General features: G+C 36.1%; 1 protein-coding gene across 1 annotated transcript; it reads right to left on the bottom strand.

Moving 5' to 3' along the window:
* Positions 1-3,052: 3,052 nt before the first annotated feature.
* Positions 3,053-5,251, bottom strand: LOC107089183 (nanos homolog 1-like). The gene has a single exon (XM_015381823.1). The coding sequence runs from the start codon at positions 5,112-5,114 to the stop codon at positions 4,446-4,448; it is 669 nt and encodes a 222-aa protein (XP_015237309.1). The 5' UTR covers positions 5,115-5,251; the 3' UTR covers positions 3,053-4,445.
* Positions 5,252-14,433: the final 9,182 nt, after the last annotated feature.

Genomic DNA, 14,433 nt, shown 5'->3' with positions numbered 1-14,433 from the left:
CAAGAAATGATGATCATCATGCCGCGCAAGGAACTTAATAGCCTGTCCAGCTAGTTTAAAGAGCTCAGGGTTTTGATTTCATATAAATCTTTTCTGAAATTTCAATTACAGCATCAAGGCAGTAATCAACCCTTAGAGGGATACACTTGCTATTACAGAGTCCAACAGATGGTCAGTGCAGCACTGTGGACAGAGTTCATTAACACTGCAGTTGGCATAATGAATCATTCAACACCAGAAGCTGTGAATATGGATAACTGTCAAGAGAATAATTATAGAATAACAACATAGATGTGTTTTTTGTTGTTGTTAATACCTATTACCACCACAAGGGGTATGCTGTTGTCAAACCATCAATAACCAAACCTTATTTTCCAATTTAAAATTAAACCAGGTCCAGATAACCACTAAGCCTCCTGGCTGACAGGTAGAAATGGTCTCTGTGTTTACCTCACACTATGGAATGACTTTCATGCTCAGCTGTTGTTCAATTTTATGGCAGTGAGTTGCTAGGCAACGGGGCATCCTTATTTGATGTGCATCCAGTGAAAGGATCATATCCCTAAATGAGTCCTTCAGCTTTGTTGCTTATAGGTTTTCCAAGATGTTATGATGTGGGTCAACAAACAGAATAATGCTAATAAAACTGTCAATTGTTGAATGTAACCATGTAATTTCAGTGTTTGTTTTTTCATGGAGACTCAAGCAGATATGGGTTAAATATTGATGTTTTGACACTGAAAAGTGGAAAGGCAAAGAACATTATGGACTATAAGGTTTGATGACACTTGTTGTCATGATAAAGAGTAATGGTATGAAGATATGTCATACTAGTTTAGTTTTTGTATGTGTTTTATTGTTTTGCTTTGCCCCACAGTTTCTTATCCACTGTCCCGATGATATATCATAAGTGTTTTATCTCAAAACACATGTTTATTTTCAACTATATATATTTAGAGCTGACGAGAATCCAGCTGCAGATGTCTTGTTTGTGAGAACAATCCACCAATATAGCTTATGTTGACTCCTATATAAGAGTCTTCTACCTAATCATGGAATCATAGTTTGATTGTTCATTACCCAATTTTAATTTTACCATGCAATTTCATTCTCAGCAAATGGCTGTGTTTTTGGATATTTGTAAAACCTTAGATAACATAGACCATTAGATAGAAAACTTTAAACCAGTCTGACTATATGGTCTGGCTGAATTGTCTTGGTAAAGTGCCCTGAGATGTCTTGTGTTGTGAATTTTCTGTATATAAATTAACTGAATTGAATTAAAACTCCCTCTTATTTTAAGTACTTCAAAATATGTACGAACTAAAGTTAGTTAGATGGCATTTTTTATCCACACACTTTGTTTTTAGTGAATCTATGAATACTCATTGCTGTTTACATTTTTAAGACAAAAGTCTAATTCAAAAACTTTTTTAGTTAAACATTTTGCATAGCAGACTACTCTAAAAGTGATGCTACAAACTTTTATAAATAAAGTAAAAAAGAATATTTGAAAACAACAATTTAACTTTATTACCGTAAATGGTTAATCTAATTAAATACACAGCCAATGCATTATTTTGTGCATTTAAACACTGCCGGGCATTTTCTGTCATCAAATCCCTCAAAAAAGCAAAATAACACTGAGCTCATTAAAAAATGGCTGCCATGGTTTCAACAGAAAAGCTTTACATTTTTAATCTGCAGTGCTGCACATTAAACCAGAGCCATTGTGTGGCGCAACACAATGAAAAGCAGAGTGACTTAATGAGTCCAATAAATCAAATGAACAGTAATAACTACATAGTGCTGCAGTGCACTAGCTAAATCTTGATTAAGTGCCAGAGGGTATCCAGTCGCCTCTATTTTAATGATAGACACCCCAGGTCAAAACCTGAATAACCACTCTGTACTTAAATAAAAAATACAGCTTACTTATTAATTAAACATCATGGTGTTGTCCAAATGTTGTTTGTTTTGTCTTTTATTTTTTTGAAAACACACACTGTATAGCATATAAAACAAACAGCTGCTGAGGACATATTATAGGATCATGAAAGATACATGTCTCATAAATGGTGCTGCTAGTTGGATTATACGGACCTATCTGTGGAGCTGCTAATGGAAGTCAGGGTGTAGTGGGAATACGACCTGTTTGCTGACTGTGTATTCCTGAAATGCAAGCCTTCATGGCTTTTTCACTACTAATTCCTGTTGCACTTAGTAGTCATCCATTTTTAATGCTACAGGCTCAGCTGGAGAGAGGTATGAAGTCAGAAGAAAAGGGGAGGGGGTGCAAAAATATATGCAAACTAGAATCAGAAGCAATTATAGAGGTTGAGTTAGAGAGAATGGAGACGGTAAGGCTATTTGTAAACTCGTCATAGCATTTCTCCCTTCATTATCTTCCTGATTTATGGATCATTTGCAATGATTGAAGCTGCGACTGTAAGTCACAAGCAGTAGCAGCCTCTCTCATTTTCAAAAGCTCAGAGTTTTTATAGAAAACAAGAAGCTTCCTACCTGCCTTTCAGCCCCTGTAATGTGTCTACAGCAGCCATTCCACAGATGGCAGGCGGGGAAGGCCAGGAGGGCTCGCTATTCAATCCACTTCAGCGCAAACATGATCTCTCTGAACTAGAGACACAAGCCAAGACATTCCTGCGTGGGCCGACCTCCCGAAACAACAGCGAACAACTGTGGTACTGTTTGTCCTCTCACAAATTCTTTGAGATGTCAGGGCAGCAGATCAGCTTGAGTTGGACCAAAGTTTGGAGTATTTCTGTCATAATTTCACACTAAAAAATACATTTCAAATTCACATAGAGACATTTTTCTTTATCAAGTATCCTGCTTGATTGTATTCAGCTTTCAGCAATCTAAAAGAAATCAGTATTTACTCCTCTGATATCAAGCGAAGCACAGAACACAGCCATATAGCTCAAATATTTGATATGTTTTTATTTCTCTAGTGAATTCATGTTATTCTGCACAGCAGCATACAGTAAAATATGGTAAAATATAAATAAAGTTCAACAGTGTTTTTTTTTTCTCTTAATCATTTAATCAAAAACCTCTGTTAAAAGTGACAATTGTCAACATTTTTTTTTTTTCAGTTTTTGCACCACCTCAATGCATCACTTGACAGCTAGTCTTTCAAAAGTATGGGCATATTCACTATTTACAGAGAATCACCTTTTGGTGAACAATGCTAATTATAGCTTTTTGGAAACTCACTTCCACTGTGTTAAATGCAACAAAATGAAAATACAATTATGTTATACAAAGATCAAAAATACTATCAAAAACCCTTATTATAAATGGCAGCACTATATCAATGAACTGCTATTGATTTTTTTTTACATGTAAGTACAAAATCCCCTTGAGGTAGCGCCCTCTGAAGTCACTTGCAATGTTAAAACACTGAATAAACATCATTTTCATTGACTATACAGCAAATCTTTTGTTGTTGTTTTTTCTCTCCTTTAATGCAGTTGTTTTCCTTTGGTAAACAAAACTTTTAGAAATGTGCAGTCCCACAAGTTACACTTTTAATTGTACATTCAGGACATTTTTGCATTTTCTTGGGATTCTACAGAAAAAAAAATATTATCATTTAATGACATTCATTTGCTAGGTGTTTTTTTTTTCCATCTAGAGGCAAACTCTATATGGCAGAGCTGACCTGGATGTGTGACTGTGCTAAAAATAAATGTCAGGGGGGAAAAACAAAAAAATAAATAAAATAAAATAACAAGACTGTACAGAGAAAATAAAATCCAGTGTGTCACCCTTGTTTGGGAATGTAAACATAAAAGTGTAGAATATCTTTCTGTTTGCCAGGCATGACATAGAGCTAAAACAGAAGTCACTCTTTCTGTTTTGGATTCCTTTCTCCCAAAATGACTATCAACTTTTAGAAAAACATGTGGTGAAGATTTTTTTTTGTTTTTTGTTTTTTTCAGGCAGGCAGACTTCCTCATTCAGTCAGACCCACACATACACATTACCAACACATTCTTCAGCTTCTTTAATGGCAAACACAACTTTGGTTTCTTTAAGACGTGAAAGAAGATAGCAATGAGCTTTCAGCTCACCATACAAAAATAGTTGGTAAAAATTGACATTCATCCCCTTTACCAAATGTCAATGTCTTTTCCTATGTGACCAAAATACTTTCAAAAATGTTGGGATTATTGATATATATGTGTTTTTATATGCACACACTCAAATGACTATAAACTAGAGAGAATAAATCCAATGTATAGAGCAGAAATGATTCTATGTGGATAAAAACTATAAAAATAGAAGCAATCTTATAAATGGAACAAAGAAAAAAAGTCAGTATGTTTATGAAACAGGGATAAAGGCTAAAACCGAAATCAAAAACAGTCATCGGGTATTTTTTTTCAGTGCAATTCAATTTTCTTTATAGATTGGTCTATTTAGAATACTTTCATCCTCTTACCGCCCACAGCCCTGCCCCCCTTTAATGGGCGCTGGGATGGCTGGTCTTTTGACAGTGGACAGTATTTTATTGTGTGGGCATTGTCCCCGTTGGCGCTGCAGAGCGGGCAGGTGTAAGCCCTCAGGATCGGACACACAACCCTGCCGTCTGGAGTTTTCAGGACGTGGGAGCCGAACACCTCCTCCGGCGCTCCGTTATTCCGACAGAACACGCAGATTTTGGGCTCCTGTTTGCCCCTGGATGCAGGTTTGCGCATCTTCCTCTCCACGCCGAAGAAATCGAAGCCCGCGAAGTTTCCCCCGAAGCCCATCTCTCGCTCCGGCAGCTGGCTTTGGAAGGGACTGAGGATGGAGAAGCGCTCCTTCAGGTCCAGGATGGAGGGAGGCGGGGGGCTGACGGACGGGCAGCAGCAGTCCAGGTGGCCGCTCTCTCCGGTGCCGCTGGTCATTACGCACGGACACGCAGGGGAATCGTCCAAACCCAGAGTCGCTTTTAGGGATTCGGTGATGGAGTTTGGATTCTGGGGCATGTTAAGCTTATTATTCTTCGTAACCAGCGTCGTGAGTCCAAGATAGTCGTTCCAGAAATTGAAGGTATAATCGTAGGGGTTGCGCGCATTCAAATAGTTGTGATTGAGAAAATCCATGGCCACTTGGAGGTGTTTGCTTGTCGTCTTAAAGGTGAAGCAGCCAGTGTAATCCGTTGGGTCAGTCCCAGAGATACTTCATGTACAGCGATGTGATCTCCACTGGTCCTGTTTTGTTTGCTCGTCCTGCAAACTCGCTTTCTGGTTATATGGACCAGGAGGGCGGGGCGCTCCCCCACCAAACCTAAGTTTCTGATCAGAAGGAGGGAGGGAGGGGAGAGTTCAGCTCCTTTTCTTCAAAGCCACATTTAGGCAGGTTTGTTTTCCTCCATGACTCCTTTGCGAATCAGCAATCTAATGTTCAGAAACTCGTTCACTCTTATAGGAAAACAGTTTTAAATACTATAATAACTATACAGAGGGACGTTTTTCCCATAAAACCCTTTCCATACTTAATTGTAGCGTTTTAAAATTAGACCAAAGTCTCTCCTCTGGCAGCAGTAACAACCTTATGTGAGATCTCTTCATCAATATTGGTAATCAATAAGTGTAAATGCCATGGTGCTGCTACCAGAACCATTGTATCAAGAGCAAATGCAAAGAGAAGCCACCTTTCAAAGCAGTGCATCAAAACACTGCATGGTTCAAACCTTCAGATTTTACCCTCTTGAAATAAAGGTAAACACATGAGGTTCATTATTTATGTAATTGTGGAAATGAATAAATATAAGCTCCAGTTTCCATCTTTACATGAAGATGAATTTTTTCAACAGGGGGCAGCATCACGCAGCTGCAGGTCAGCTCATGTAAACCATTAGACCCCTGGAACTACTGGGTTCATGTCAAACTGTTGAGAGGATAAGATTTCCAAGAAAAAAAAAAAAAACTGAGGAAGCAACTACTGTGTAAAGAGCGGTGGAAGATACTATGACCCGATGTTATGAACATGGTTTCACATGAAGATAAACAAACAGAACTTCACTGCCACAGTTAAACAAATGTGGTCTGTGCACTTTGTTTTTAAATAGTTTTCAACCAAAACTAATATGCTGTTTAGAAAAATCCATCTTGGTTTTTGTAGTCTAAAAAGACAGAGTCAGCCATATTTTAGACTAATTCCCTTTAAACTTAATTTTCAAGTTTTTCCTTTTTAGCTAAATAAGTACTTTTTTATCTTAAAATTTGAATCAGCCTCTTTGTTTAGCATCTCATATTTCGCTTTATGGGAAGCAATGGACTTGGGGTAGTGGCATTAGTAAAAAGAATTACATGCAGAAACATTAAATAAACCGAGCTGTATGCAACATCCTGCAAAAGTACATGTAAATATTTAGATTCCGCATGCAGGTTTTCATTTTTGGTTTTGGTGGATAGGTGATGGATAATATAAGAGAAATATACCAAAACATGACTATATATGTAAACACACATGCTGGGGAAGAGTAATGTTCTCAGATAAGGAGCTAAGAGGTACATTGTATCTCAACTGTATTTACAATGTTCCCAGTTCAGTTAAACAAATTTGCTATGCTAAAAACTATATAGGGGATGTAGGACACATCTATCAGACATGAATGTAGGTGTTCTGTTAAGATGAGAAAACACTGAAACCCTTTGGCTTTCGTGCAAAGTGTGACCTGTTGCAATAAAATAACACTAATCATGACCCTGAACAATTAACCTTTATTGTAAAAGATGAAAGTACCATCACATACTGTGGGGATTCATATCATCAGTCTTGAAAAGGAAGTACATCAGAGTTAATGAGAAGATGAATGCAGGTAAACACTGAACAATCCTGAAAAAAAACAAAAAAGGAAAAAAAAACAAGCTTGTCAGAACATCCTCCAGAAGGACATTTAAGCCAAATATCCTGGTATACCTACAACTAAACTATAGGATTGTTCGTGTTGATTAATCTATATTTACAATTCAGAGCGATGCAATCGTTAATCAAAACTCAAATTAAAATAGAGAAATCTGTGACAGGACTTCAAAAACTTGAAATTCACAAGCTTTCACCATCCTAATGTAATTGCACTTCAGTTATTTGAAATTAAGGAATGGGTACAAAGTCCAGTGTTTGTATATACGAAGCCAGTTGAAACATTCCCCAAAAGACCTGGAGCTGTAATTGCATTAAAATATGATTGTAAATGTTAACTTAGGAGAGTTGTAAAAAAAAATATATGCCTATTCATTTTTTTCTCTGCAGCTGAATTGATTTTTCCATAAAGATCATGGATTCTTTACAGTGTTATAAAAGCAATACATTTGTCATAGATGAAATAAAATGCAGTTTAACCACACGAATGTATAGACGCTCAGATAAAAACCTTTTTGTAAATTACAAAATATCATCAAGACAAATAATTCAGGACAGAACAGCACATGTTTTAAACAGTTTTCACCTTAGCTTTAAAAAACAAAAACAAAACAAGACAAAAAATTAAAAGAAAAGACTGTTCTGTATTGGAGCCAAGTGGGGTCATATTGTGGAATTAAAACTTAATCATTTAAGTTTTGCTTTTAAGTTTGCCAAACTTTGATTTTTTTTTCTTTTTTTGTTACTTTAACTTTGAAGCAGATTTTTTTCCCAAGTTATGTGAAAATAATAATATTGAACTTTATTAATCTCACATTGGAGAAATTTACCGCTGCATTTAACCCATCCCCTTGGGGAGCAGTGTGGGGTTAAGGGTCTTGCTCAAAGAGCCAGAGAGGCAGTCTGTGGGAGTGGGGCTCGAACTCAGAACCTCAGGATTCCAAGCTCTATAAATAAATATGAATAAAATACAAATGACAAATTTTTACATAAGAATCATACTTTTACTCAGAGTGTGTTGTCTCACACCGGGACAGTTTTTCATTTACCCTCATCGTTTCAGGGACAGTCTGTATCAATCTGAGTTTTGAACCCTTGACATTTGTGGTTTCTTCAAGAACCAAATCCAGCCTTTAACCACCAGCAGTGGCAAACCCTAAACACCAGTAACTCAACCATAAGGTGCCATAACTTTGAATGTAAATATAACTTTATTGTCATTATTATAGGACATACAGTGTTATTTTGATTGTAAGTACCACCTTAACACCAGTTTGTATTTGTTAAAATTAAACTTTCAAAGCACATTGACTCAAGCACTCAAGAAAAAGACAACTCCATAAGTTGTTTTTCCTTCATTTATAAATAAAAATTTAGTCATCAGATTTTTTCACTTGTTGAAATACCCAGAAACTTAAAGATATAAATACTGGGCAAACATTTAGTAATGTTAAAGATTACAACTAACTCAGTTTGTTGACCTAATTTAAATAATTGTCTCAATATTTAACTTAGTTTTCAGGTTTACACAACTGAAAATTGTTTTTCTGCTCCAAAAGAGTGTGGAAACACAGAAAAATAATGCAAAAAACCATGAATGTAGATAAATATTGATATCTTTTAAGTCAAAGCTAATCTCCCATTTATTTAGAACTGCCTTTGACTGCCAAACTTTTAACCTACATCTCATTAGTTTTGTTTGTGGTCAAAATACGTTGTTTGCTTTTTCTAACTGCTTTTATATTGCTTTAACTTTCCATCCATGTTACTGTGTAATTCAGGTAAAGCCCTTTCACTTGACTTTGAACTGAAGTGTCCTGTACAAGTAAACCTTACCATGCATTTTTTTGTGCATTAACAAATCTAATAATGCAGATACAACAATAGTGTACAAAACCATCAAAAATATTAAGCAGATAAACATTGAAAATAACAGTATGCACAAGTTTGTGATAAATTTTCTTTCACAGATTTAAATCAGAAGATATGGAACACTAATGTTTTTTTTCTCTGTTTTTATTCTCCATGGAAACAAATGTTTGGATTTCCTCATGATGCTGACCATGAACTAAAACACTGCCTTTAAACCATTAAAGCTGGCCAACTTTCTTTCTGGTTCTACATATATTTCCAGTCCATCTGCATCAGAAATAACATTCCAGAGGAATCGCTGTGCTCATGCCGCTTTTGTTCTGTGTTGGCCTCTCACTGTGAGTATTATTATAATGAGAAATGATTTGACTTTAAACTTACTTCTGGATATGTCCCAGTTAAACATGAAAATGTTCAAACTCTTGGTAGAGAAGCAATTGTTGAATGCAAAGATAAACTGCAAAGGACACATGAGGCTGCCACCCTTAACAGTCGACCCTCTGTGGGCCTCTGATCCTGTAATGAAGTGGGCATCTGAGGAATGCTGAAGCAGCTCTATTGAAACAACGATAGCACGAGTGACTGGTGTTCTAATTAAAACTTCCATGGGGGAGACTGCGAGAACTCACTGACTTGGAAGGATCACATCCATTTCTAATGGATATAATAAGAATGCACTATCCTACACAAGAGAGTGATAACAGCTGAGAGATGAGCTCTGTTCACTGAGCTGCGGTTCTGTGGAGCCAATTTCTCATTATTCTACTGTAAGTGTTCAGCAAGTTAGTTCGAAATAGTATTGACTCCTCATTGGATTTTCTCTCCATCCCGCTGGTGCAAAATGTGAATTTTATTATGAAGCATAAATAATGCATTTAATCGCCAATTCTTTTTCCAGAAGCCAGAAAAGATTGTCAGAGCAGATTCCCGTGTTGCTGCAGTGTAACTAAAATATTCATGGCCACATTAGTCCTTAATTTTGTTGTGACTTAGAGAAATTAATACTCTTTCATTAACTGAAGCTAATTCTGTTGCCACCTCGAGGCTGCACAAGTATATTCGACAGGGAAGTGGGTCTAGCAGGATGGATGTGGCCAGAAACTGATTTTGATATACCACTGATGAATTGGTGGTTAGCGGCGCTTTGCTTGACTGAAAAAGGGAGATTAAAAGAAAAATTGCAATGAGAGAAATGTGTATTTTCAGTGAGGATATTAGTAATCCATTTAATAATGCAAATAGCCTTAAACAGATATTTCTGCTAAATTCTCATTCACATAAAGTAGTAGAACTAATCTAACACACAATCGAAAATCTTGAGCAAAAATATGCCCTTTTAGGTCTGAATTTAAAAAAAATAATTGGCAGATTCGGAATAAAAGCACAGCTCAGACATTAAGGCATTATCCCTGCAGTTAGTAAGTTGTTTGTTTTAATCTTTTTTTTTATGGCGCCTAATTTCAAAATAATTCAGTCCGTTTTTGTTTGTTTTTTAAAAAACCAACGGCTGTCATGGCCTTGAGGAATCTCTGGATAAATTATTTCATTACCATGTTCAAGAATCCCTAAATTGTGGAAATGCCATCCCAGTCTGTAAAGGCTGGTAATTTGAATCTTCTGCACAAAAACAAAGACAGTTTTTGTACATCATCTAGCTCCTTCATTTACATGTTTACAGAACAAAATATTGATCCACAGAATGATACATAATGGGTTTGCAAAAATTGCTGAAAAATCCATTTTGTCATATTGATTGCAGTGATGAAGATGAATGTTAAATCGCTCACTTTGAAATGGCTCATGCATTTGAAACCTGCATTCTCCAGACCTTATTCTGTTATACTGAAAAAGGCCTTTCTGCTTTCGACGCATAGATTAGCATGTGTTTTCATTCCCGAACATTAGAGCTCTGCTTGTGATTATGCAAATGAGAGAGCAAGCAGGAAATTTAATCAAACCACAAATTTGATTTTATATGAAAGATTGCTGGAGGGTGGGGGCTTGATCACTTAATTCTGGGCAACAAAATTATCCTCAATTTTATTTATTCTTTTCACAGCGTGGCTCACCTTGGATGCAGCACAGCTCTAAAGGTTTTAGGTTTTCCATTCACTGTGTAATGTTTGATTATCCTTTGTTCTCCCAAGAGAAGCTGAATTGAAACTGGAGTTAATAAAAAGCATTTCCATATCAGCAGCAAAACACAGCAGTTTGTGTGTTTTTTTCTTTTTTTTCATTATTGTTGGCGCATTTCCAGAACTAAGTATATGAGTACTCTGTTTCCTTTTATTTTCCAGAGTATTGAAATAGACTGCAGTAATTGCCTATAGACTCGGATGAGGCTGTTGTGTTTGCCATTAGAAATAGTTTCCTTAGACAGTTTCTCCAGCAGCCTGTTAGGATTATAACCAATAAAAGATTCAGTAGATAATCAATGTGATTCTGTGTGATCAAGACTAAAACGTAACAAATAGTTTTGAAGCAACATAAATTTGTAAAGACCAGCTTGATTTACTGATATTGTTGCGGGGAGGAGGTTGCAAATGCAGTTCATTACTGACAGCCAAATCCCTCAAATGAAATTTTTAAATTTGCGTGCCTCCTATGCTTGGCGTAACCTGCCCAGTATGCATCCTTTGCCAGGATCCCTTTACATAGCTATTAATACTTCCAATTTTCCCAGCAATTGTCTAAATTGGAAGGTTTTTAATAATGTCTTCACCCATGTCTTTAACTCTGCAGCAGGATGAGGTTCCCTCCTGTTTTGAAGCTACACCATTATCACCGTTTCCAGGAAACGTGGATAAAAAAATACTGGATAAAATGACAGCAAGCCCATTCCTCTAGCATCTTTGTCATGAAAGCTTCCAGTGTTAAAAGCATCTAAAGGACACCAAAGGCTTCCCGCTGGACCGCCGCTTGTTCTTGCAAACAGGTCAGCATAATAGAAAAACTAATTATATTCCAACTGTTGTATCATTCAAATTTTGAGGTTTTAATAAAGGTGGATGATTATTGCATTTTTACTTGCAGACAATAAACACTTGATTAAATAAAATGATTGAACTGATTAAATGAGAAGTTACCTAAAGGAAAGAATGTGCATCTTGGAAAGAAAAACACCACTTCACTTACAATTAGCTAACTATGTAAGCTGCATAAGATCTATGTACAAAACTCCAATTAGCTGCCATGTCAAATACTTTTGTAATGGTTGTATCAAGTCTTACCTGCTCATTATTTCTTTGATTTTTTTTATTTTTTATATTTAGTAAAGAAGCATCAATATGAATGCAAGTACCATCTATGCAGCTATAAACATGGAAACATGACATTAATAGATAATTGTTTAAATCTCAGAAAGTTATCCTAAATAATTGCCCTAATTAATGCCCATGTTTCTGTGGAATTTTCAGTATATTAATCTCTCGCTTCTGTGACAAGTGAACACCGTAAAATTGTACAATAGCTCTTTGCGTACAAGAGTGAAATCCCTGACAGCATGACTTACCTGCCTTTTAAGTATGCTTTGTTTTTAGTGAATCTATCAATACTCATGGTTTACACTGTTGAGACAAAAACCTTATTTAAAACCTTTAAACATTTTGCACAGTAGACTAATCTAAAAGTAATGCTACAAAGCCATCTGATTTCACTGACTTTTTCTATTGCATTGATCAACAAATGGGATTTTTCCTGCACGGGATGCCGAAATAGCTTCCAGGAGTTTGGATGATATCAAGTGCCCAAAATTGAAGGCAAAGCAAAAATCCAATTTTTAACCCAAGTACACATATACATGGCAACCATGATTTTTTAAAACTCGAGCCATCAACCTTCCTACCCTTTATGCATATACTTTTGGCTAAAAATTCAGGATGTAGTCCAGTCCTTGCAGCTAGAGTTGTACAGATTTGAACTTTGTCTCAAACCATTCTTAAGATTTAACTAGAACAGGCCAGTCACACCTGGATTAATCTGTTCATCCAGTAATATAAGACAGGGAACAGAAGATTTTTGTAGTGGCAAAGGGCTGATGGGCGGTGTTTGAATTTATGGGCTGCATCTGTTTGGGACATGATATGCCTGGACTGGATCCTTTCAAGTCCGTGAAAATAAGGAGACCAGAAAAGTTTTGGTTCTGGGGATTTAATTAGGTCTACCTTCGGTGGCTTTTACCACCATATGCTCTGTTGCCGAGCAACCATGACTGTTGACACACAAAGCAGAAAAAGAATAACCTTTCCAAACAGTTCATTTACTTATTTTCAAGTGAAGACACTCATGAGAATATAGAGTGGAATAGGAGCATGAATAAAGCAAATGTAATGCTAGAAAACCCTAGTCAAATTAACATGCTGTCATTTTGTACATTTCTGATGTTGCCATTTTCCAAATATCCATAGCTGTATATTGGTCATTTGTTTTGCAGGTGCAGTTTTTCAAAACAGTTTACTGTACAGTATTTTGTTGCAACTCTTCACTGTTATTTTTATATAGTCCACATTTGCGTGACCATTTTTCCAATAATCTTTTTGCCGCTTTAAACACCAGAATTTCCCCATTGTGGGAAAATAAAGGGATTTTCTATTCTATTAAAGGGGTAGAAAGCAGAGATGGGGACTCGAGTTTGCGACTCGTACTCGAGTCGCACTTAAGTCGCATATTTAATGACTTCAGACTCAACTTAGACTTGCATTTGAAGGACTTCAGACTCTAGATTTCTGACTCGTGAACAATATTTTATTTTTAAGTGCCCGCCAAGTCGGTTCTGTCTGTTCAAGGGCATTAAGTTACAAAAAGTTATTGCCACAATGTTTCTTTTATGAAAGAATTATTGTCCTGGTATTTATTTAGGGTTTTTCCTTTATCTGTTGTAGTTGCTAACTTCATATGTATCAATAAAAAGCAGGATTGTGATTGTTTTTCCACAGCCCTCATTTTCACTTATAAAAGAGCAGACATTTACTCCTAAAACTAGAAAAAGTTGTAACCACAAATGTCAGGTAAATACTGTTAAGAAAATTGTTGTTTTTAAAAGAAAAAAAGATGCAAAATTTAACTGGAAAAAAAAAAAATGCGTGTGTGCTCTTTTAAATTGTATTTTTCATTTACCAGTTCAAGATAATGATCATTCCATAGATATAGTGACCTTTAAGCTATACCGTCTCAGTGATGGAGATGAAAACACAAGCACGCTAATTATTGCACTTATTTTAATTAATCGAGTGATTAGAATTTATTGTGCGATTGATAATTGTGACAGGCCTTCTCAAGACTTGACTTAGGCTCTCAAGACTTGAGACTTGGACTTGCAAAAAATGACTTGTGAACATGTCAGTTAGAAAGACAAACACACACCCCTCTGCAAACTATACAAATACTTAAGTAAATTGTGCAAATAGCAAGAAATTAGATTTAGTCCCTGCACTGCAGATTTAAAACATCCTTAAGATTACAGGTAAACTCATTTACAGATAGTAGATTAGATTACAGATAACCTTTAGATTCAAACATTACCTGCCACATATGTGATTCAACCATAAAACTTTAATTTCAGATGGAACTATTCAGTTTTTATCTAAAAAGTCTTATATTGACAACTGTTCTGTGTCAAGTACTTTCTCCTCTGATCATTGAGAACCGGGCTTGTTTGGTCTCGCAATAACTCCTCGGATAACC

The sequence above is a fragment of the Cyprinodon variegatus genome, unplaced genomic scaffold (assembly GCF_000732505.1).
Source record: "Cyprinodon variegatus isolate N-32 unplaced genomic scaffold, C_variegatus-1.0 Scaffold242, whole genome shotgun sequence".
In the NCBI taxonomy this organism is placed as follows: Eukaryota; Metazoa; Chordata; class Actinopteri; order Cyprinodontiformes; family Cyprinodontidae; genus Cyprinodon; species Cyprinodon variegatus.
Note: the sequence above shows the minus strand (reverse complement) of the source record. Positions and strands in the feature narration are given on the sequence as shown.